This window comes from Dryas octopetala, chromosome 9 (assembly GCF_963921425.1).
Source record: "Dryas octopetala chromosome 9, drDryOcto1.1, whole genome shotgun sequence".
In the NCBI taxonomy this organism is placed as follows: Eukaryota; Viridiplantae; Streptophyta; class Magnoliopsida; order Rosales; family Rosaceae; genus Dryas; species Dryas octopetala.
This window is the reverse complement of record NC_141374.1, coordinates 17,095,054-17,115,208: the sequence shown is the minus strand read 5'-3', so window position 1 is coordinate 17,115,208 and position 20,155 is coordinate 17,095,054. Positions and strand designations below refer to the sequence as shown.

Below are 20,155 nucleotides of genomic sequence, written 5' to 3'. Positions count from 1 at the left end.
AAAATAAAGCGTTTGAGCGCGTGAATGCACGTGCCTAAACTACTCACGTGCAATTTTTTCTTTTTCTTTTGGTTTATTTTTTTCCAAACATTTCATGGCATTCTTAAAGAGAATCGTTTTTTTGGGTAAGAAAGTAATCATTTTTCTTTTTTGGTGGGAAAATACTCATTGACAAAGTTTTAATTTCATAGAGTTTTCTTTTTGGAAAGGATGAGTGCATAAAGTTTGAATATGTAAAATGAATATAAAGTTTTAGGTGTGCCACTAATAAATATTAGAACGGATTAATTGAGATTTAAATTTGCGATATAAATTTAACATCTTTAGTACTTCTCTTTTTATTTATGTTGATATTGACCGACCCTAAACATTAGAACAATGTTGCTTTTATTATAAGCACAATATTAGTGTAGAAAATATAGGCTAGCAACCCTATTCAAAGTTCAAGAAAATGCAAATTTCATGTGAATTGATTAGCTCATTGAGTTGGAGGAATTTAGCTCCATTTTAGGAGTTAAATCACAAGTGATGATTGATGAAGATCTTGAATAAGTGATTGAAAACTTGCACTTAGTTATCACAATTCAATATCTAGGAACATCTGCCTGCCAATGCATGAAACCCCCAAACCAAGCAAAGGCAGATGCCTCTCAATGTTTTACAATGAAGTAACCCAAACCCAATGACCTTATCCTTGTCCAAAACTAGCGACCCACCACACCTACTAGTTCTCCTATTTCCAACCTTGCAAGGTATTGAATTAGCAGTGAGACATCAGGCTTGGGTCATAAAAGTTGTTGCTTGCTTACTCTGGTGGGCCACCACCAGAATCCAATGTTGTTGTCCAGCCATTGGATGCGTTATTATACCAAACTTGAAGAATAAGGAATCAAAGAATAGCTGCATGGAATGGGAATATGGTGATTGGTGAATCAGTTGCGGGGGTTCCATTTCCATTACCAAACTTGAAGAATACTACTGCAAATTGAATATAATATGAAGGATGGTTTTGTTTTGTGCCAAACATGTCTTTCATGGAGACAACTTGGTAATTCAGGGTTTTGTGCATGTGCCTGTGTGTACTATTTTTGGGAAAAGGGCAAATCCTTTGCTTCCCTCTTTGTAGATGCATGTAAACTGCAAGGCATATTGTCCCTTTGCTTGCTTCCAAGTTTTCTGTACATGAGACATATTTTAAAATAAGTAATATATATCATAGTCTATGCTTCTATTTTTCTTCCCAACCAAACAGCCTATATCAGCAACAGAGGTTTTGGACAATAATGGATACTTTGAAGAAGCAAAAGAGGTACCCTTTGAAACCCCAACTGATCGGTGACTTGTAGTTTCTTGCCCTCTCCTTTGTCTAAATTCTTTTCAACTTAGACATAATCAAATCATTAATTTCCAGGACACATTAAGTATATATACTTGGTTTCTTTCAAAAAAAAAAAAACTGTTCCTACTTCTGCTTCTTCATATTATCAATTTCAACCGAAACTCGCCAGAAAGATTAATGACCACTTTGTTAGAGTGAGTTTTTCTGGCTCAGGACCAAACAAGCAGGAAAGATCAGATCAAACTAAAGCAACAAAGCCACCACCTCAACAAACAGAATCTTCAGGTACTATTGTGCATACTTTTCTACTAGATTCCTTATTAATATGAAGTTTGACTTAAAACATTGTGAGAAATGAACCCATGTTTTATCTTTCACTGCGCAACATATCTTTCAATCCATTTTTAGTCCTGGTGTGAAACCTTATATGGTTGTAGGCTTGTAGTACATGGTTTAGTGACTGGCTAAAAAATTTGTTCTTTTCTTTATGGCTTAGTTGAAAACAGAATATAATATTCTGTTCTGTGGTTTATCCATGGAACAAAGAGAACGAAAATTACAAGAATACTCAGGAAATTCCCAGTGACTGATTTTTGTAGACAACAAGGGGAAAAACTTGTGGAGGAGGCAGTTTCCGGGGCAAATGAGTCAGGATTATAAGTCACAAGACAGCGAGTTTGCAACTGCCGTTGCAGCAGCTGCATTTGCCATTCACTCAATTGAAGAAGCTGAATTGAAGCACCAGAAAGAGATGAGGAAAAGCGTTGAAATCTCAAGGACCAAGACTCTGCAGGATACCATGACTGGGGGGCCAAGTTCTGGTGGAGTAACTAGGCGATTATCAAACAAGGAAGCGAAGAATGGTGGTACTTTTGACTGCATACATTTTTTTTCATAATAAAATGTTCTTGAAGAACTAACAGGTTGATCCTTCTAATAGGTGAAGCTTCAATGAAAAAGTCAATGGAGCAGGATCAAAGAACATTGGAGAGTGTTTTTCCATCAAGGTATCCGAATCGTGCATCCTCTATAAGGCCTTCAACTCCTGCAGATGGATACCAAAACCGAAAGGGAAGTTCATCAGGACATGGTACTTTGGAGACCAAAGCAGATGCTTGGGAGAAAGCTCAGATGAAGAAGATTCAGAATCGGTAAGGACTAATTGTTTTGGGTGGTTCTGTTATAAATCCAAACAAAATTATAACTAATACAAATAGGGATTCTTGAAGGGTTGTTTAAAAGTCTAAGGAAGTAGAAAATGAATTCAGTTTCTTCCTTTTTATAATATTCAGGTATGAAAAGACGAGATCTGCAATTCTTGCTTGGGAAAATGAGAAGAACATGCAGGCGAAACTTAAGATGGAGAGAAGAAAGGTACTCTTTCAACCATCATTGTTCTTTAACTTAACTTTTGGAACGCAAAGTATAAGGATCACAACATGAATTGTTGAAATTGCAGAGTGAATTGGAGCAGAGAAAAGCAAGAAACATGCAACACTACCAAAGCAAGCAAGCAAGGATTGACCAGATAGCAGGAGGAGCAAGAGCACAAGTGGAAGAGAAAAGAAGAAATGAAGAGTCCAAGGTGAAAGAAAAGGTGAAAAAGATTAGAACAACAGGCAAGGTTCCTGCTACATGTTTCTGCTTCACTTGTTACTAGGAAGGGAATCACTTGGACTTGGAGAAACTGTGTCTGGTGATTAAAATCTGTATGCTAACAATGCAGTCTATTATATGAGTACCTAACAATATAATCATAACTTGTTTTAGTTGTACATGATGTATAACAATTGTGGATCATGGAAGGAGGAAAATTGTGTGAATTATATCTGTACATATATAACTATATATTCAAGAGGACTTTCCACAAAAGATTCTGCCATGGCACAAAGCCACAAAGAAGTAGATACTGGTTCAGTTATTTGCATCATTGGGTACTTCTTTGCATTTGATGCCTCTCTAAGCAGAGATTCTTGATATCATATCAGCCCTTAAGCTGCTACTGCATCTCAAATGCTAAAAAAAAATAAAAAACTTAAAGTATGAATTACTAGGGGAAAAGGATAAAGTCCAGGATTTTGATTTGGAAGTTTGGATATTTAAAAGCAACGTGTTAATATTTCCCTCATTTTGAGGGCAAGGGCACCACAGCTGGGCCATTATGCTGGATGAAATACAGTCAGCCAAAGTTTGCATTTTAGTTGATTGCTGAGAGATGATGGGAAAAGAGAAATAAGGGTAACCACAGCAAATACTGTATGTAAAAAAATCAAATCAGAGAGGGAAGGGCAATCAGTTTTGACCACATAAATATGGTTGAGCTTGACTCAAGTGGACCTGCTGGTCCTTTTTTCATAACCTGTGGTGCCCCCAAAATCACCATCACAAGGCAAGTTCTAAATCCCTAAGTGCTAGCACAACTGCAGTGTCTACTAACAGAGCTCTCTTATTGCTTATTCCTTCAGCATTATGTGGCAAATACTTGAGGACAAGTATGAGAAAGTGTTCCTGAATATGGAGCAAAGTGACCCCAGCTGCCATGGCCATGCTAAACATAAAACAAATCAATGATGGCCCTATTTGTCAAGTAACCATCTAGGCTAACACTAAACTAGGAAGGACATATAACACATATGTTTTGGACTATGTTTATTGGTATCTAGTCCAGCAGAGAGTCAGACCATTGCTATCTTAGAGTCTATTGGATCCTCAATATCTATCTGATATTGTTTAACTTTTTCCAGAAGGAGGGAAAGAAAATAACCCCAAATTTGTTCCAAATTTTCAATTCTCAATAAGAAACTAGTTCACACCTAAATAAACTGCATATATCCAATGCAAAGGTTCTTGTATTTTTCCACACATATAATTCTTCAAAAACATGCATCAGATTATACAAACATGCTCTGAATTAGTTTGTAGTAGTATTTGTTAGATGTGGAGTTGGGATTATTTCGGATGGGAGAAATTTCACTATGGTTGACAACTTGACACCAAGTGGCCAAAGAGGACCATACACAGTCGCATCCTCCACATGGCATTATGGGCTGTGTCCACGTGTGCACTGATGACGCTGGGAGTCCTAATCTAACGTCTGGCTTGAACAAAGTTGGACAACTTTTTGTACACAAATCATACACAGAGATATTGAAGTTATAGAGAATAACAAAATTTAAAAATGATATGTGTACATAAGATTGTGCAGAAGTCATGGTTGGTCTAGCTTTACAAGTGGGGACAAGAGAGAGAGAGAGAGAGAGAGAGAGAGAGAGAGGTGTCAAATTGCATGTCAATTTCAACCCAAACTTATCTATCTGTCAAATTTAATGTGTTCATAACTTGCATGATATGATTTGAATGATGAACAAAAAATGAGGTTGTCTTGAAGACACTAGAGTGTCCATAATTGCCGACTTAATGGGCAAACTACTTTCACAAAATCAAAATCCCAATATGACTTTGCTTGAATATATTCGGACAGTCCAACAGAGAATTGCAAGTGAGAAAGGCCAGGGTTTAAAAACTCATGACCTTAGATGAAAATTCTCTTAGATTAATCTCAGTTTATATATGTATATGTGTGTGTGCATGCGCGCATTGACTTACCATTAAAAAAAAAAAAATGTGGCATGGAGATCACACAAAATGACATAAAAACCCTTTGACAAAAAGGGTCTAGGGAGAGGGGTCAAGAATTCAAGATAGAGCTAAAGCATATCTGCTTCCCTCTGAGGCTTGTTTTGGCTACCACATGTTTTGTGTAAAATCTCTATCACAGCAATGTGAGTGTGACACATAAAAAAAGGGACCAGAAGACAGACAAGGAAATATTAAGAGGGTCCAAACTCCAAACTCATCGAGAGAGAATTACATGAATGAGTGATGGAGTGTTGAATAATATTCTAAGGCTGCACCCAAGACAAGAACAAGTCGAGGCCGGAGAAGAGGGAAACATCCTCTCACGTGCACATGCAGATGCAGCAGCAGCACCACCACCACCACCGCCCCAACACCACCCATCTCGTCCCCTTGTACGCACAAATACTATTATTCATCAATATTGATCTTGATTTGTGATCGATTTCATTTTTCTTCTTTTAAAAAAAAAAAAAAAAAAAATTTCTGCTTGAAGTTTGGATCAATGTGGGGGGAGAGATCCACATATGTGCATACACCCACTTTGTGTTTCCAATCATTCTTTCTTTGATTTTCTCCACCATTGCTAATTAGTTTGGTTTTTGTTCAAGACCATATATGTATATATACACCAAAAGAAACCAAGACATTCTTCTTAATTTCTGCAGAAACACTAGTATATATATACACACTACATGTTTCTCCTAACTAGTTATTCTTTGATCTTAACCTATCCTAATTCTAACTAATTTTCTCGTTGTTTGAACTAGCCCAAGGACTTGTTCATCGCTTCGTTTATGTAAATAATTAATACGGTTTTTCTTCCTTGTTGTACTCAAAACCTTTGGGTTGTAGGAAAACCCTCTTCTATGCTCTATTTAATATTCTCTTTACTTAATTGCAGAAAATCATTTCTTACTTAGAATAATTTTTCCATTGTGCATCATATATAATACTATGTTTAATGCTTTAATTAATTAGTTCAAAAATGAAAAATTCAATTATTAATTTGGTTTTCCTTCTTCCCTTCATTTTGTCTTCAAACCAGGCTTACCAAGAAAGATTGCATTCATTTGACAACTCATTTTTAAACTTTATATTTCATCTTATTCTTAATTAATTAAGATTGCTTTAATAATTCACTTCACACATATGCTTGGGAAGTACAGGTCTAATTATGACGTCACAGAGCTAAAATTGGAAAACGGACAGTTGGCCATGCATGGGCTTGGTGGGCTTCTTCCCACTGCCCCGGAAAAGCCCATATGGGGTATTAAGGCCGGTGACACACTAGAATCAATAGTCCACCAAGCTACATGCCACAAACGTGAACAAAACTCAACCCATCATGACCGGACCCCGGCCAATACAAGCTCAATGGTTGCATCCTCCGGCGGCGGCGGTGGCAGAACATGGACCGGAGATTCTGGCCAGCCGGTGCCAGTGCCGGTGCCGCAAGGGTGGACAAAGAAACGTACACGACCACAGGCTTCAGACTCCTATGGAAAATTTTTTTGTAGTAGTACTACCAGCAATATTCATGAAGAGCGTGCAGATCCTAGCGCTTGTACTGCTAGTGCTAGATTTTGCAGAGACAATACAACTATGAACACATGGGCTTCTTTTGAGTCTCCTCCGAGCTTGAAGACCAAAAGCACAGACGAGGATTCGGCCTCTCATGGGGGATTGGTATGTATATGTACATTAATTCTTCTTAATCAACACCATATTCATAATAATGTTACATGTATCACATTTACTAATTATATTTCGCAAAGTAAAAATTTATCGGCATAGATGGATTTAACTCACATAGGTCTTATTTTGATTAATAAAATTATAAAGTGATCTAAAAATATGATACAAATAATGTTATTTATCATTTCTAATAAAGGATGTGACAACTAATAGGAAAACCAAGAAGAAGAACGACGAGAGATCACCACCAAAGGTGATGAATCAGGCCTTTCACACTCAACAAGACCAAGGCGAGTTGCTGCTATTCATAATCAGTCGGAGCGGGTAATTAACAATTTAAGTACCATCAATCCATTCCAGTTAGCTTAAGTCACAATTTTTGAGAAATAGTCAAGTTTTGCATCTTTAAAGATTCTTGGTCAAAAAAAAAAAAAAGATTCATGGCCCTCTTTGGCGAAAAGACAGAAAAGGGCTTTTTAGTCTTATATATGTTTTACAACCTTCAAAATTCTGACTCGAGACCTATGCCAGAGGGTTGGAGCGCTATATGAGGAGGTTTAAACAGTACTACACAATGATCATGTTTTTAAGATTTTAGAAGAACAAAAAAAGGGGCAAAGTACTTAAAAAGTGAAAAAAAAAAAAAAAAAAAAAAAAAATTCTGATTGAAATTTCGATCACCCCATAAGAAAAAGAATGCCTTTTGTGTGATAATAGGAAGTATGTCTTATAAGGACTATATATAAAGAATGAAAATAATGCCAATGTTATTCTTGTTCTAGAAACGAAGAGATCGGATCAACCAGAAGATGAAAGCTCTGCAAAGGTTGGTACCAAATGCAAGTAAGGTGAGCCATTGTGACAAGGGCCAACTAAGGCACATGCAATTAATTATATTATTGTATATTTAACAACAGGTCCACTAATGGAAACCATTATGAATATATATTTTTGTGGTTTAATTTTTTTTTTCTTTTTTTCATCACTCGCTATAATATTACAGACTGATAAAGCTTCAATGCTTGATGAGGTGATCAAATACTTGGAACAACTTAAAGCCCAAGTTCAGATGCTGAGTAGTGTGAGAAACATGCCCCATATGATGATGCCTTTAGGGATGCAGCAACATCTTCATCAAATGTCAGTCCTGCAAGCGCATATGAGCATGGGTACTAGAACTGTTGGTCCTGTTGGACTAGGAATGGGCATGGGAATGCTTGACATCGACACCGTGGCACGCATGGCTTCTCATCAACAGCTACTGCCGCCGCTGCCGCTAATTCATCATCCAGCTGTGGCTGCAGCAGCTCCTACTTTTATGAATCCACCCTTTATGGTTCCCCCACACCCTACTAGTGCTCAAGCAAAGCCTGACCCTGCATCTGCAAACACTACTAATGCTTCAGGGTACCCTTTGCCTGATCCATACAATGCCCTTCTAACACAAGTATGTGTAGGTAATGTTAGATGTACCAAAGTTTTTGTATCACATCTCTAATAGAAGTGTGTATCACCTCTACTAGAGATGTGGTACCAATGTGATTGTGGATTGTGAGAAGTATCTATGTACCAAAATTAGTTTTCAAAGAGACCCTTTTTGTAGTTTTGGAAGAGGTATTAGATTGATCATATTTTTCCCTCACACATTCTAAAGATGGTAGCAAACAATAACATGAGGGATTAGAAGTCTTAATTCTTTATTGTGTTTTTTTTAACTTGAACATTGATGAATTGATTTGCAGCAAACAATGAATATGGAGTTGTTCAACAGGATGGCAGAACTATACCGCCAACAAGTGAATCAGACGACAGGGGCAACAAGCAGCCCATCATCACAGTCAAACCATGTGCAAGGGGACTAAGAAGAAGCTGCCTAGCTTAGAAGAGGAATAGAAAGCACACTAAGTGGGTTGTTAAAAGAAAATCTTTAAGATTGCCTGGCCTAGTTGATGTAAAATGTGACTTTAATTAAGAACATCATCCATATTATTATTTAGACATATATTCAATAAGTCTTACATATAATTCATAATATGTGGGTTTGTTTGGTTCTTTCTGCTAAATGGATGATCATCAACATGAGAAGGAGAAATGGGATATCATACAGAATTATTCTCTACAGCAGTTAATCACACTGCGGATACTGTCAATGTCCGAACACCAAACAAGGAGTGCTCCAACACACCCTCTCACGGCATCCAGTACATATATATATTTGTGTATATCCCATTTCTGATGTGAGTTTTGAACCGTAACCATTAATTTGTTCCCAAGTCATCAATGTACTTAGGCCTCGTTTGATGGATAGGATAAATAACTAAATTCATGTGTATTCAAAGAAAGAGTTTTTAACTTGAAAAAATAAAATGTATTAAGATTGACTAATCATAAAGGGAGACTTTTTCCTTCTAATCCTCAAAAAAATAATGAGATTAAATAATTCATCTTCTTTCTTCAAGTTAAAAGACACTTTTCATGTTCTTCGTTGAATACACATAAATTTAACTATTTATCATATCCAATCCTATTATATACACCAAACGAGGCTTAAGTGTGCCTAATGAATTCAAATTGACAAAAGAGCTCCATTGGTTTGTTACTTCATACATAATCTCAACGTGTCATATGACCAGTGTTCAAAATATCGGTTTCTGGACTAAGCGATACGACTCATAGCTCATATATGGCTGACTTTTGGAAGAGTCCGTGATTTGCAGCCACAAATTAGTTTTGATGTCAATGAAAGTCGATTTCAATTACAGCATATGCAAAAGCAACAACCCCTTAAGCATGCATGTCGGTAAAATTTCATACAGTCACGCCTTAGGATCACGTTATTACCAAACTGGGAATATAATCCAAATTCACAGTTTAAATTATTTCATTAGTTTTTTAAGTGACATTAGTTTCCAACTCTTGCACACCAGGCCATGGCGCTGGCGGCCGTGGCAGTGCGCCATGGTAGTCGAGGAGGGTGAAGAGGATGGGAAAGGGAGGAGGTGACTCAAGAGAAGAGAAGGAAGAAAAGGGAAAAAAGTGAATCACAAAATGAAATCAACAAGAGTAAGATGGATACTATAATTCCCAATAACAGAACCCAATCCTGGAGTTCAAACCCAGGCGGTGACTTTTTGCCAACCAATAAACCAACCACTACATAGTACATTAGTTCAATCATAAGATTGTAATGGCAAACCAAAACTGATCCCAACAAAAGAGAAGAAGGAACAATGAATACTGATCACTAAGCAAAGATTTGTAGTTGTTCTTCACAAGCACAAATCTGATATTTGATAAGCAATAATATAGAACAACAAATAATACAACTCTTTCAGCAAACCAATAGCTAGCAGCGCACACAAGAAAAAATGTTTCATATCCTCAGAGAACCTTCATACCTTGATTCAGTTTTTCTCCATCTATGCCTCTGCAACATCACAAATTCCTGTGACTTCAATACCATGTGACCTTTAAGATTTTTCTTGTCAAATATGTACAGAATAGCTATTATGTGTTTGGTTTATCAACATGCATCTGTAGTTTCCGAGGGTTTGGTATCCTGAAGAGAGATCACAGTCTCAAAAGCACCAACCAAGGCCTTGACTTTACTCTTCCTAGTCTCCACAAGCCTACTGGCAGTCTCTTCAATCACATTATTGAACAATTTCTGAGCATCTTTCTTTCCTTTTACATCTTGGTGTCTCAACACAACTTTCTCTGGAGTGACTCTAGTACCATTCAATACATGATCACTAACCTGCTTCCTCCTCAAGCTCTTTCTTTGGGAACCTTCCACATTTTGTCCTTGCTTTCTCAGAGAAACTTTCTCAGATTTGATTTTAGCACCGTTTGACTGACTGTCATCAACTTCCTTCCTCCCAATGCTTCCACTTTTGATACCAGCACCATTTGACTGACTGTCATCAACTTCCTTCTTCCCAGTGCTTCCCCTTTTGATATCAGCACCATTTGACTGACTGTCATCACCTTCCTTCTTCCCGGTGCTTCCCCTTTTGATATCAGCACCATTTGACTGACTGTCATCAACTTCCTTCTTCCCAGTGCTTCCTCTTTTGATACCAGCACCATTTGACCGACTGTCACCAAATTCCCTCCTCCCAATGCCTCCCCTTTTGATACCAGCACCATTTGACTGACTGTCATCAACTTCATTCATCCCATCGCTTCCCCTTTTGATACTGCCTTTACTATTTTGATTTTCTCCCAACAATCTTACTCGCCTGAATTTGAGTTTCCTTGGAGTATTGTTTACAGGCTGAAGTTCAATCACTCTTCCTCTCCTGAATGTCAGCTTCCGGCCTATGCTGTTTTTATTTTCAGAGCCAAGTATTCCAGACCTCTGAGGCCTTGTCTTGTGTTCCACCTTCAACTTTACCTTTTGATTCTCAGTTTTAAATGTATTGTGTTGAGAGCTGGAGCCATTTTTTTTATTATGAGTGGACTGGGATGGAGATATGGACATCAATGATGACGAGGATGACGATGGAGATAAAGATGTTCGAGTACTATGTTGAATATGTCTCAAGCCTTTGTTTCCAGGGCATAGAGGAGGTGATTGGACACGACCTCCATTAAAAGCATGTTTCAAGTTTTTCTTCTCAGAGGATGGAGGTGACCGAGTCATACTAATTCCCTTCCTTGCATGCTTCAAGATTTTGCCTTCAGAGGATAAAGATGAGGACGACGATAACTTAGGAGCATCGACACCATTTGGAGTTGGTTCCACATTACTCTTTTCAGTAGTCGATTCAATGACGTACAAAATCTTTTCTGGCATATCCTCATTGCTGGGTTGCTCACGTTTAACTTTTCTAGGATTGCTTTGATCTTTCAGATGAGACAATCCTTTAAGGTTCTTTAAGCTTCCAGTATTCATGCTGGAGACTCTCTTGACAGAGTGCTTGTGCTTGGAAGACGAAGAAACAGTTTGAGGCCCCAACATCTTTTTCTCAACGAATACAGAAGTCCTCGAATTTATGCTTCTGATTTTTCTATTCCCTCCGCTACTTGAATCTTCTGGTATTTTCTTGATTTTTCTGGTTCCACTTTTTCCTTGATTGCTTGAACTCTGTCCTGGGAGAGAAGATGGCTGTAATTGCTCAGGCTTCACCTTCGAATTGATGGAACCGTCTATAGAAACATCAATTTCCTTAAATGGAGATGAACCTTTTTTTGAGGTAACAATTCCTTTCTTTTTCAATGACACAACTCTTTTCTCCACCACAACACAATTATTAAGTTTCTGGGTTTCAGAATGTGGAGAAGGCTTGGGACTGATTGCAGATATCACCTTCGAATTGTTCAGGCTTAGGACTGATCCTGGGATAGAAGATGGCTCTAATTCCTCAGGCTTGACCTTCGAATCGATGGAATCTTCCATAGAAACATCAATTTCCTTAAAGGGAGATGAAACTTTTTTTGAAGAAACCGTTTCTTTCTTTTTTGAAGATAAAACTCTTTTCTCTGTGACAATAGAATCATCACGTTTCTGGGTCTCAGAATCTGGAGAAGGCTTAGGACTGATTGTGGATATCACCTTTGAATTGCTCAGGCTTAGAACTGATCCTGGGAGAGAAGATGGCTCTAATTGATCAGGCTTTACATTCATATTGATGGAATCTTCCATAGAAATATCAACTTCCTTAAAGGAAGATGAAACTTTTTTCTCTGTGACAACGGAATTATTAACTTTCTGGATCTCGGAATCTGGAGAAGGCTTAGAACTGGTTGTGGATAACTTTTTCCTTTCTTCTGAAATAGTTGTTTCCAGACTCTGCCTTTCACCTCCAATTTGTCTATCCAATTTTGGCATTGCAGTAGTTTCCTGTTCATGGGAAGCATTCCTCACTCCATGTTTGCAATAATCATGGTAGGAGCCCATTGGAGCTTTGAGATAACGGGACCGAATTTCTCTATCCATAGTTGTTTCCAGATTCTGGCCTTTACCTCCAATTTCTCTATCCAATTTTGGCATTGCAGTAGTTTCGTTTTCTTCGGAAGCATTTCTCCCCCCATATTTGCAAGAATCATGGCAGGAGCCCATTGAAGCTCTGAGATAACGGGACTGAATCCTTATACCAATAGACCTCCTTCTGATATTACCACCATTGGGGTCTAGTGGGATCACCAGGATAGAGTTCCTTCTTTTATCGCCATCATTTGGCTCCATTTTCTGTGGGATGGCTGGGACAGAGTTCCTTCGGGTATCACTTCTTCCATTGGGTTCTATTTCAGGCAGAATCATTGCAATAGAGTTCCCTCTAACATCACCACCATTGGGCTCCATTTCCTGTGGGATCCCTGGGTTAAAGTTCCTTTCAATATCAGAAGGAGGATCTATTTCACCGATAGAGCTCCTTCTGATATCAACACCATTGGGCTCTACTTCCTGTGGGTTCACTAGGATAGAGTTCCCTCTGATATCACCACCTTTGGGGTCCATTTCCTGTGGGATCTCTGAGATAGAATTTCTTCTGATATCAGTATCATTGGGCTCTATCTCCTGTGGGATCACTGGGATAGAGTTCCTTCTGGCATCATGACCATTGAGTTCTATGTCTTGTAGGATCACTGGGATATCAATGTTCTCTTTTTCCATTATGAAGGAGATGCCACAGAAAACTGGCAACCCTGTGCAAAATCAAAGTTTCCACAGAAAGAGAGAGTAAGAGGGTATGAGAAAGCAACACTCAGTTCCTCCATGAAAGTTTGATGCTTTTCCCATTATATTCCAGGTAAAAAACAAAAATTGAAGCAAGACTGCTCACCAAGAATCTTATGTAACTATAAGATAGTGAAAATCAGGATGTCTCAAAGCTTCACAAGATTGTAATCCTGCATACAACATGAATCACAAAATTCTACTCACATCTCACTCATAATAATTCCAGAAAAAATAAAGCAGATTTCATATTATATTATACAATGAAAAGAAAAAGGAAAGCTCGCAAAAAAGCATTTAAAGATCGCATGATTATTGAAACAATTAATTCACTAGTTTTGGAAGCTTTAAAATTGTTGTATCTGTAACTGTAGACAACTTAAAGAAAATGATATAACTAAGTTATGCCGGGCCTTTTAGCATTTACTGGGCTTATTTCCTTCTTTCCTTCCCCCTTTTTTTATTAAAGCTTTTATCCTTTTAGTACCAATAAGAACTCGTCAATACAACTTCACCTAACTATTTGTCAAACACGAGTTAACTAAAAATTCAACCTCCTAATTCAGATGTGATGCCTTCAGATACCTCACACAACAAATTGTGAATTTACACCTAACTTCTATTTAAATGAATCTAAATTTCACACAGTCAAGGGACCATTTGTGCACTCAAATGCTATGTAAAACACTAGTTGCTAGGAACAATGCAGCATGCATGCACACTCTCGCACACATGTATAAGAAGATTACTTCCATTCCATGGCTCAAAATGCATTTCATAACTTAATGCACTCATTTTGAAAGATTTGAAATCAGGCTATAAATTGTAAAACAAAGTGACACCCTCTGACAGCTAAAACATGAGAAAGATCAAATATAGATATGTAAGATATACCATGATTAGTCTCCTCCGAGGATTAGTTTCAGCTATTGAGCTCTTTGTTCAAAACCTGGAAAATAATACAGAGGGTATAATCACTATAACATATATATATATATATATATTCTGCATTTACAAACACCAATAACAAAACAAGACATATATCGCTGAAAACAAGTCCTTCTCATATGTTAATCCACATCCGCAACCCCCTCACCAAAAATTGCAATTCTCTCGATCAAAAATTGAGCAAGTTAATCCACTTACAGGTCCAAATGACCTAGGAGACCTATCAAATCCTTGTTGATCCATCACAATGATAAACAAGATTAAACAGAAGAGCCCTATTTAAAATTTGCTTATTAAGGAGAAAAGAAAACAAATTTCTCATCTAACTATTACACATAAACAGATGAAGTAAACCATTTGCAAGCTGATCAGAGACTAAGCCATTTTCAGTTTTCACAGAAGATATTCATTTCATACAAAAACAAATAGAAAGAACCTTTTTTCACAACAACCCCAGAATTATAAGCACAAAACAGAGAAACCCATTTGAAATTGGTCAAGAAAAAGCTCATTCAGGGCAGAAACAGAACCCAAAACATTGAGAAAACGCATCAAAGATGATACCTTTTTCCTTGTTTCTTTCTCTTCCAATCCTTGTCACGAAGAAAGCATGAGAAGAGAAGACGACCCCAGAAGGGGTTGTGGGAAAATTGGTTCGCTTTTCGAAATATTGGTGATTTTTGTTGTTGTGTTGTTGGGCTTTGAGTGCCTCTGTGAGGATGAGATCAATGCGCGTTTGTTAAATTTTGTTGCATCCAAAATAAACGCTGAAACCATCTTCTGGTGGCGGGTGGCCTTTTCAGGAACAGAGGGAGAGAGAGAGAGAGAGAGAGCAGAGGTGGAGGAGAGAGAAAGTTCTAGAAAGAGAACAGTGAAAGGTGGGGCCCGCCCCGAGGGGAACGGTCCTTGTCAGAAAAACAAAAACACTTTATCCGTATGGGAGAAAACGGTTGCGTCACCTGCCTGTGAGTCTGAGATTAGACGACAAACGCGCGCGAAACGTAACTACGTACCTTCCGTTCCGTTCCGTCTTGTTCTATTTTTATTTTCTCTTTTATTATTTCATTATTATTATTTTTTATTTTTTGGTATATTTATAAAGAAAATCTGTTACACATGTTGAAACAATACCTTAAACTTGGAGTTGTAAATTAATTTTTTTTTAATTATTAAATTTTATGGCCCTCTATGGAGTTCAAAATCAATATCATTTCATTAAAAATAGTAGATTTAATTGTAATAAAATGTTAATTGCGAAAACTTAATTGAAAAAGTTAAAACTATGAGAACTTAATCTTGTAAAAATAGTAGATTAGTTGCCCTTTTAGACAATGATATAAGAAAATATCATTTGCCCTTTTGACAATGATATTAGATTAGTTAAAAAAAACTTGTAAAATTACTAGATACAAATTACAATGCATGTATTCTTTGCATAAAGTATTGGGGTTTGGGATGTTAATTATAGGAAAAGTATTGGAAACCAATTTGATTGAACAACTTAACTGTGGCATTGCATGGTATGGTTGAAGCTTTATTAGCAAGTATAATTATTAATTGCCAAGATGTTTCCTACAAGAAAAAGAAAAATGCCAAAATGTGGATGAGTGGATCATTGAGCATGCTAAGTGCTTTAATGTTTTCTTGTATATTTTGTTTTTGTTCTCTTTTCTATCTCCCAAGTCTTTTCTCACCCACCAACCAATTATATTGGTGGGTACCGTATGACTTCTGGTCCTAGCATGCAGCTGCGGCTCAAGAATAAATTAGAAAAATAAGAAAGGTGAACTAATTGAGTAGCAAATTAAATAAATAAATTAAAACTTGTTAAAACTAATCGAATTGATTATCAATTGGGTCGACTTTGAATTCTTTGATATCTCTACATGAGGCTCAAAACAATATATTTTGAATATTCCTATTCTTAGTGTAATTATGGCATCACAAGAGCTAATCTTCTCTCAAATCTCAATCAAGTGGTGATCACTTACATGAACAAATAATTAATTAAGGACTATGAAATTTCATCTATTTATAAATAGAGCTCCAACAATATTAAGTATATATTATGGAGACTGACCTGACCCTCCAAGTCTCCAACTGCAGCAAGCACTCGATAAAATAAAAAAGCAATCAATAAAAGTTGCTGGTCCTTTCATTCCATATGGCCTACTCTTAACTCCATATGCAATTATTTATAAATACAGATTTTGGGCTTTTGAAATGTACACCATTCGGCCCTTTTTTGTAAGGATTTGGGCTTTGGGCTTAAATAACACATGTACTATAGTGATTTGGGCTTAAATTCACAAGTATCTTCGAATATATATCATCACCATGTAGGTTACTTGGTTCAGTTATACAATTGAGAAGACTCCTACCAATTGATCACATTATTTTACAGCGTCTAGTAAAAGCAATTAAACCCCAAGAAAAAAGTTATGTATATGATGCAAAAAGTCAAAAACTATAATAATGTGTTTGGATGCAGAAAAAAAATTTGAAATTTAAAAAAAGTCAGTATTTCACGCGTGAAAAATTGAAAGTTCCGTGTTTGGCCAAATTATAGAGAAATTCACAAATTACGAGGGAAATATTTGTGGAATTTACAGAGCTAAAATCATGAGTTTAAATTCCAAAAAAATAGGCGTCATTTTTACAATTCTTATGCAAGCAATAATTCTCTTTTCCAAGTGGGAATAAATTTGAAAATTCTAAAAAAATGAAATTACTCATAAAAACAAGCAGGACTTCCTTTTCCATCTCACCCAAAAAACAAACGTAGGTACATAAGTGCTTTTCTACATCTCAAAGCAGCCCAGTCCCTACAAAAATAGAAGCAGAACGACAAAAACCCAACCAGATCAGTCACCATGGTGCTATACTTAAGAGATTTGCTGGTTTGTTTCTTTTCTCACGTATGTTAATTTTATTTCACTACAAATACTCATGTGTTCTTTCTCTCTTATTTATAATATGATTTGATGGTTAATTTAAGAATTTTCTCTGGGAGAATTGAAACATGGGTCTACAAAGGATTGCAAATAAAATTTATAGGTAGAGGAACAATTATATATATATGTTAGCCCACAATCTGATCACGACTTACGACGGTCGGTGAACATATATATATCGACATGGGTTTGTGAATATATATATATATATGTTATGACATGTGTATGTTCACGGTCTGTGAACATATTAATCAATATGTGTGTGAGTATATATACCCACTCATATTAATCAATATGGGTATATATATATGTTACGACATGAGTTTGTGAGTGTGTATATATATATTAATCAATATGTGTCTTAGGGATGCTTCACGACTAATATTGATTGATATGAGCTTGTTTCATGCTATTATAGCTGAAAAAGTCACACACACATATATATTTGACTTTTCCAGCTATAATGGCATGAAACAAGCTCATATCAATCAATATTAGCCGTGAAGCATCCCTAAGACACATATTGATTAATATATATATATGCTATGACATGGGTATGTTCACGGTTTGTGAACATATTAATCAATATGTGTGTGAGTATATATACCCATATATATATATATGTGTGTGTGTGTGTGTGTTACGACATGGATTTAACAACTTTTCCAGCTATAATGGCATGAAACAAGTTTATATCAATCAATATTAGCCGTGAAGCATCCCTAAGACTGGGAACTCTAGCTCCTACAATTATTTAATTTTTTTTTTTACCACTGCACTATTTAAATTTTTAAATAACATCCGTTACCCAAACAAGGAAATTTATAATTTTTGTTATTTTTTAAATTCTACATACATATATCCAAACAATAGAAAATGCAATTGATGGAAATTTAATGATGAAATTTTAAATTCCATCATTTATAAATTTCTATGAAAACTAGAATTACTTCATCCAAACACACTGTAAGTGAAAATGATATTAGGCAGGCATGTAAGAAAAAATGAATAACCAGCTACCACTACTTTGTAACTTTAACCTCACTTTCAAGCTTTGCTTCCTTCTAAGTTTTTGCTTCATCATTCAAGTCTGTGTAGGTAAATATTTCAGCCAATAATTAAACAAATTAAGTATATAATTAGAAACCTAACTCTTTGCTTGATCTATGTATTAAAATATCAAGGCTTGTCAATTACCAAATGAATATATGGTTCTGGTAAACATGCATATATGATTTTGAAAGCAAGATTCATGAGCTTGTCTTCATGTTAAAGGTAGAATACAAAACCTAGCCAAAAGCAATCTATTTGAAGGGCCCACCTCAAGTCAAAAGCTCTTTTTGCTCTCTAAGGAAAGTTGTTAGTTAATCAAAATTTTGGCTACCCCATCAACCGGCCATCAACATTAATCGTAACAGCTGGAGAGATTGGAGGTTGCCGGCCATAAGACTCCACCACCAGAAGAGACAAGAAGGATGATCCTTAGTATTATGGGAGACTTGAGCTTGGAAAAATTCTGATAAGGACCTCTTAATCAAACAACAAGCAAAAGTTGGATCTGGAAGTTTCTGAAAGATAGTTTTACATATCCATCTTCCAAATGTTCCAAAAGATGAAACATATGCAAGTTAAAAGATAAGCCGAATCCTTCTATGTCTTTTTAAGAACCTCTAACAACCATTTATCCATTTATCCACAACATAGCCAAGACAATCACACCAAATTAGAGCCACCCAAGGACATAAAAATAGCATATGCTCAACAGATTCTGGACACAGAGGCTGATTCACAACCTTTCTCAAATGCAAATTCAAATTTGTTGCACATAAAATGCTTAACCTTTGGCAAAGCATTAGCCTTCCAAATATGCTTCCACACACTAGCATTCGACTGATGGGAGTTATGAGGATGTACCTAGGTTTAAATAATTAATCAAACAAGTTTATCATCATGTATTTTCTTAATTATATAAAATATTATGAGCCCTTAAGCCCTTTATAGCTAGTGTTAGGATAATCTCATGAATGCAATTTGTGTTGCAAGTTTTCCCATCTAATGCAAACAATATTCCAGGGTGCTGTGATAGATACTAATCATTAACTTATCTTAGCTGCATTAATATAAACACAATTAATTTTTCTGTGCCTGCATACTTGGATTACACACTAGTAAAAGATTTGACAAAATTATGAATATATCCCCGAAAAGTGATAAATATTGATTAATTTATCTGTAGTACTTATCAGATGTATACTTTTGTATGAAGAAGCAAAAGAAAATCTGGAGAAGGAAGGAAAGTAAAGAGGGGACTTTGATCACTTCACTTCATGACCACAGTTAAAAGTCAAATGATAAAAGGGAATTGTGTTGAACAAACAAGCATTTTTTTGGGTGGGGGGGGTTGGGTGTATTAAGTATATGGAGGTCACCCTCGGGTGACCCAAGTATTGTCCAATATCATGTGTCGGTACCTTGTAAGAATTAAATAAAATTGAAAATGTACTCAAATTTGAATAAATGAAATTCAAAATCAACTCAAATTTGATGAATGTAGCAGTATTGAGTCTGAAGTCCGAACTTGCATGCATGTTGCATCTTGAAAATCTTAATTGGCTCCCGATTATTTGGTTGGGATCATGATGAGAATATGCAATTAAAATAATGACATTGAAAATTTTCATGCAAGTAAACTTTTCCTCAAATGCAACTTTTTAGTTCAAAGTAGACAAATCCAAGGCATTGAGTTTAACCTGTCACGTGTGTCTGTCTGCGAGCTAGCAAAACCATCTCTTTCCCCCAACATTATCATTCATTTCCTTCTGTTTGCGTGAGCAAAATCCAGCTATAAAAACCCCCACCAAACAACAACAAATTGCCCACACACCACAAAATCAAGAA

General features: G+C 36.4%; 3 protein-coding genes across 6 annotated transcripts; 2 read left to right on the top strand and 1 right to left on the bottom strand.

The window, feature by feature from the left end:
• Positions 1–1,064: 1,064 nt before the first annotated feature.
• Positions 1,065–3,189, top strand: LOC147275015 (uncharacterized). Of its 3 annotated transcripts, XM_086227757.1 has the most exons (6): positions 1,065–1,309; positions 1,533–1,624; positions 1,939–2,202; positions 2,280–2,490; positions 2,632–2,713; positions 2,799–3,189. In XM_086227757.1, exons 1-6 carry the CDS (start codon positions 1,284–1,286, stop codon positions 2,997–2,999), a joined length of 876 nt encoding a protein of 291 aa, XP_086083883.1. In that variant the 5' UTR covers positions 1,065–1,283; the 3' UTR covers positions 3,000–3,189. The 3 variants fall into 3 exon arrangements, with proteins under 3 accessions (XP_086083883.1, XP_086083885.1, XP_086083884.1); XM_086227759.1 differs by having other exon boundaries at positions 1,065–1,624; positions 1,846–2,202; XM_086227758.1 differs by having other exon boundaries at positions 1,065–1,624; positions 1,836–2,202.
• A 2,000-nt stretch (positions 3,190–5,189) lies between these two features.
• On the top strand, positions 5,190–8,705 carry LOC147275014 (transcription factor PIF7-like). 2 transcript variants are annotated; one of them, XM_086257452.1, is made up of 6 exons: positions 5,190–5,370; positions 6,145–6,664; positions 6,887–6,997; positions 7,456–7,521; positions 7,677–8,130; positions 8,416–8,705. In XM_086257452.1, the coding sequence occupies exons 1-6, from the start codon at positions 5,309–5,311 to the stop codon at positions 8,553–8,555; spliced, it is 1,353 nt and encodes a 450-aa protein (XP_086113578.1). In that variant the 5' UTR covers positions 5,190–5,308; the 3' UTR covers positions 8,556–8,705. The 2 variants fall into 2 exon arrangements, with proteins under 2 accessions (XP_086113578.1, XP_086113580.1); XM_086257454.1 differs by having other exon boundaries at positions 5,193–5,370; positions 7,677–8,120.
• A 1,213-nt stretch (positions 8,706–9,918) lies between these two features.
• LOC147275013 (uncharacterized) lies at positions 9,919–15,042 on the bottom strand. The gene is made up of 4 exons (XM_086228613.1): positions 14,868–15,042; positions 14,250–14,304; positions 13,462–13,528; positions 9,919–13,324 (listed from the first exon to the last, which is right to left on the bottom strand). The coding sequence occupies exon 4, from the start codon at positions 13,290–13,292 to the stop codon at positions 10,197–10,199; it is 3,096 nt and encodes a 1,031-aa protein (XP_086084739.1). The 5' UTR covers positions 13,293–13,324; positions 13,462–13,528; positions 14,250–14,304; positions 14,868–15,042; the 3' UTR covers positions 9,919–10,196.
• Positions 15,043–20,155: the final 5,113 nt, after the last annotated feature.

Coding starts and splice junctions, on each gene's coding strand:
- LOC147275015 (XM_086227757.1), top strand. CDS start 1,284: ATGGATACTTTGAAGAAGCAAAAGAG. Junction 1,310..1,532: donor ACTTTGAAGAAGCAAAAGAG/GTACCCTTTGAA, acceptor CCACTTTGTTAG/AGTGAGTTTTTCTGGCTCAG. Junction 2,491..2,631: donor ATGAAGAAGATTCAGAATCG/GTAAGGACTAAT, acceptor TATAATATTCAG/GTATGAAAAGACGAGATCTG.
- LOC147275013 (XM_086228613.1), bottom strand. CDS start 13,292: ATGGAAAAAGAGAACATTGATATCCCAGTGATCCTACAAGACATAGAA.
- LOC147275014 (XM_086257452.1), top strand. CDS start 5,309: ATGCAGATGCAGCAGCAGCACCACCACCACCACCGCCCCAACACCACC. Junction 5,371..6,144: donor ACCACCCATCTCGTCCCCTT/GTACGCACAAAT, acceptor TGGGAAGTACAG/GTCTAATTATGACGTCACAG. Junction 6,998..7,455: donor TTCATAATCAGTCGGAGCGG/GTAATTAACAAT, acceptor TTCTTGTTCTAG/AAACGAAGAGATCGGATCAA.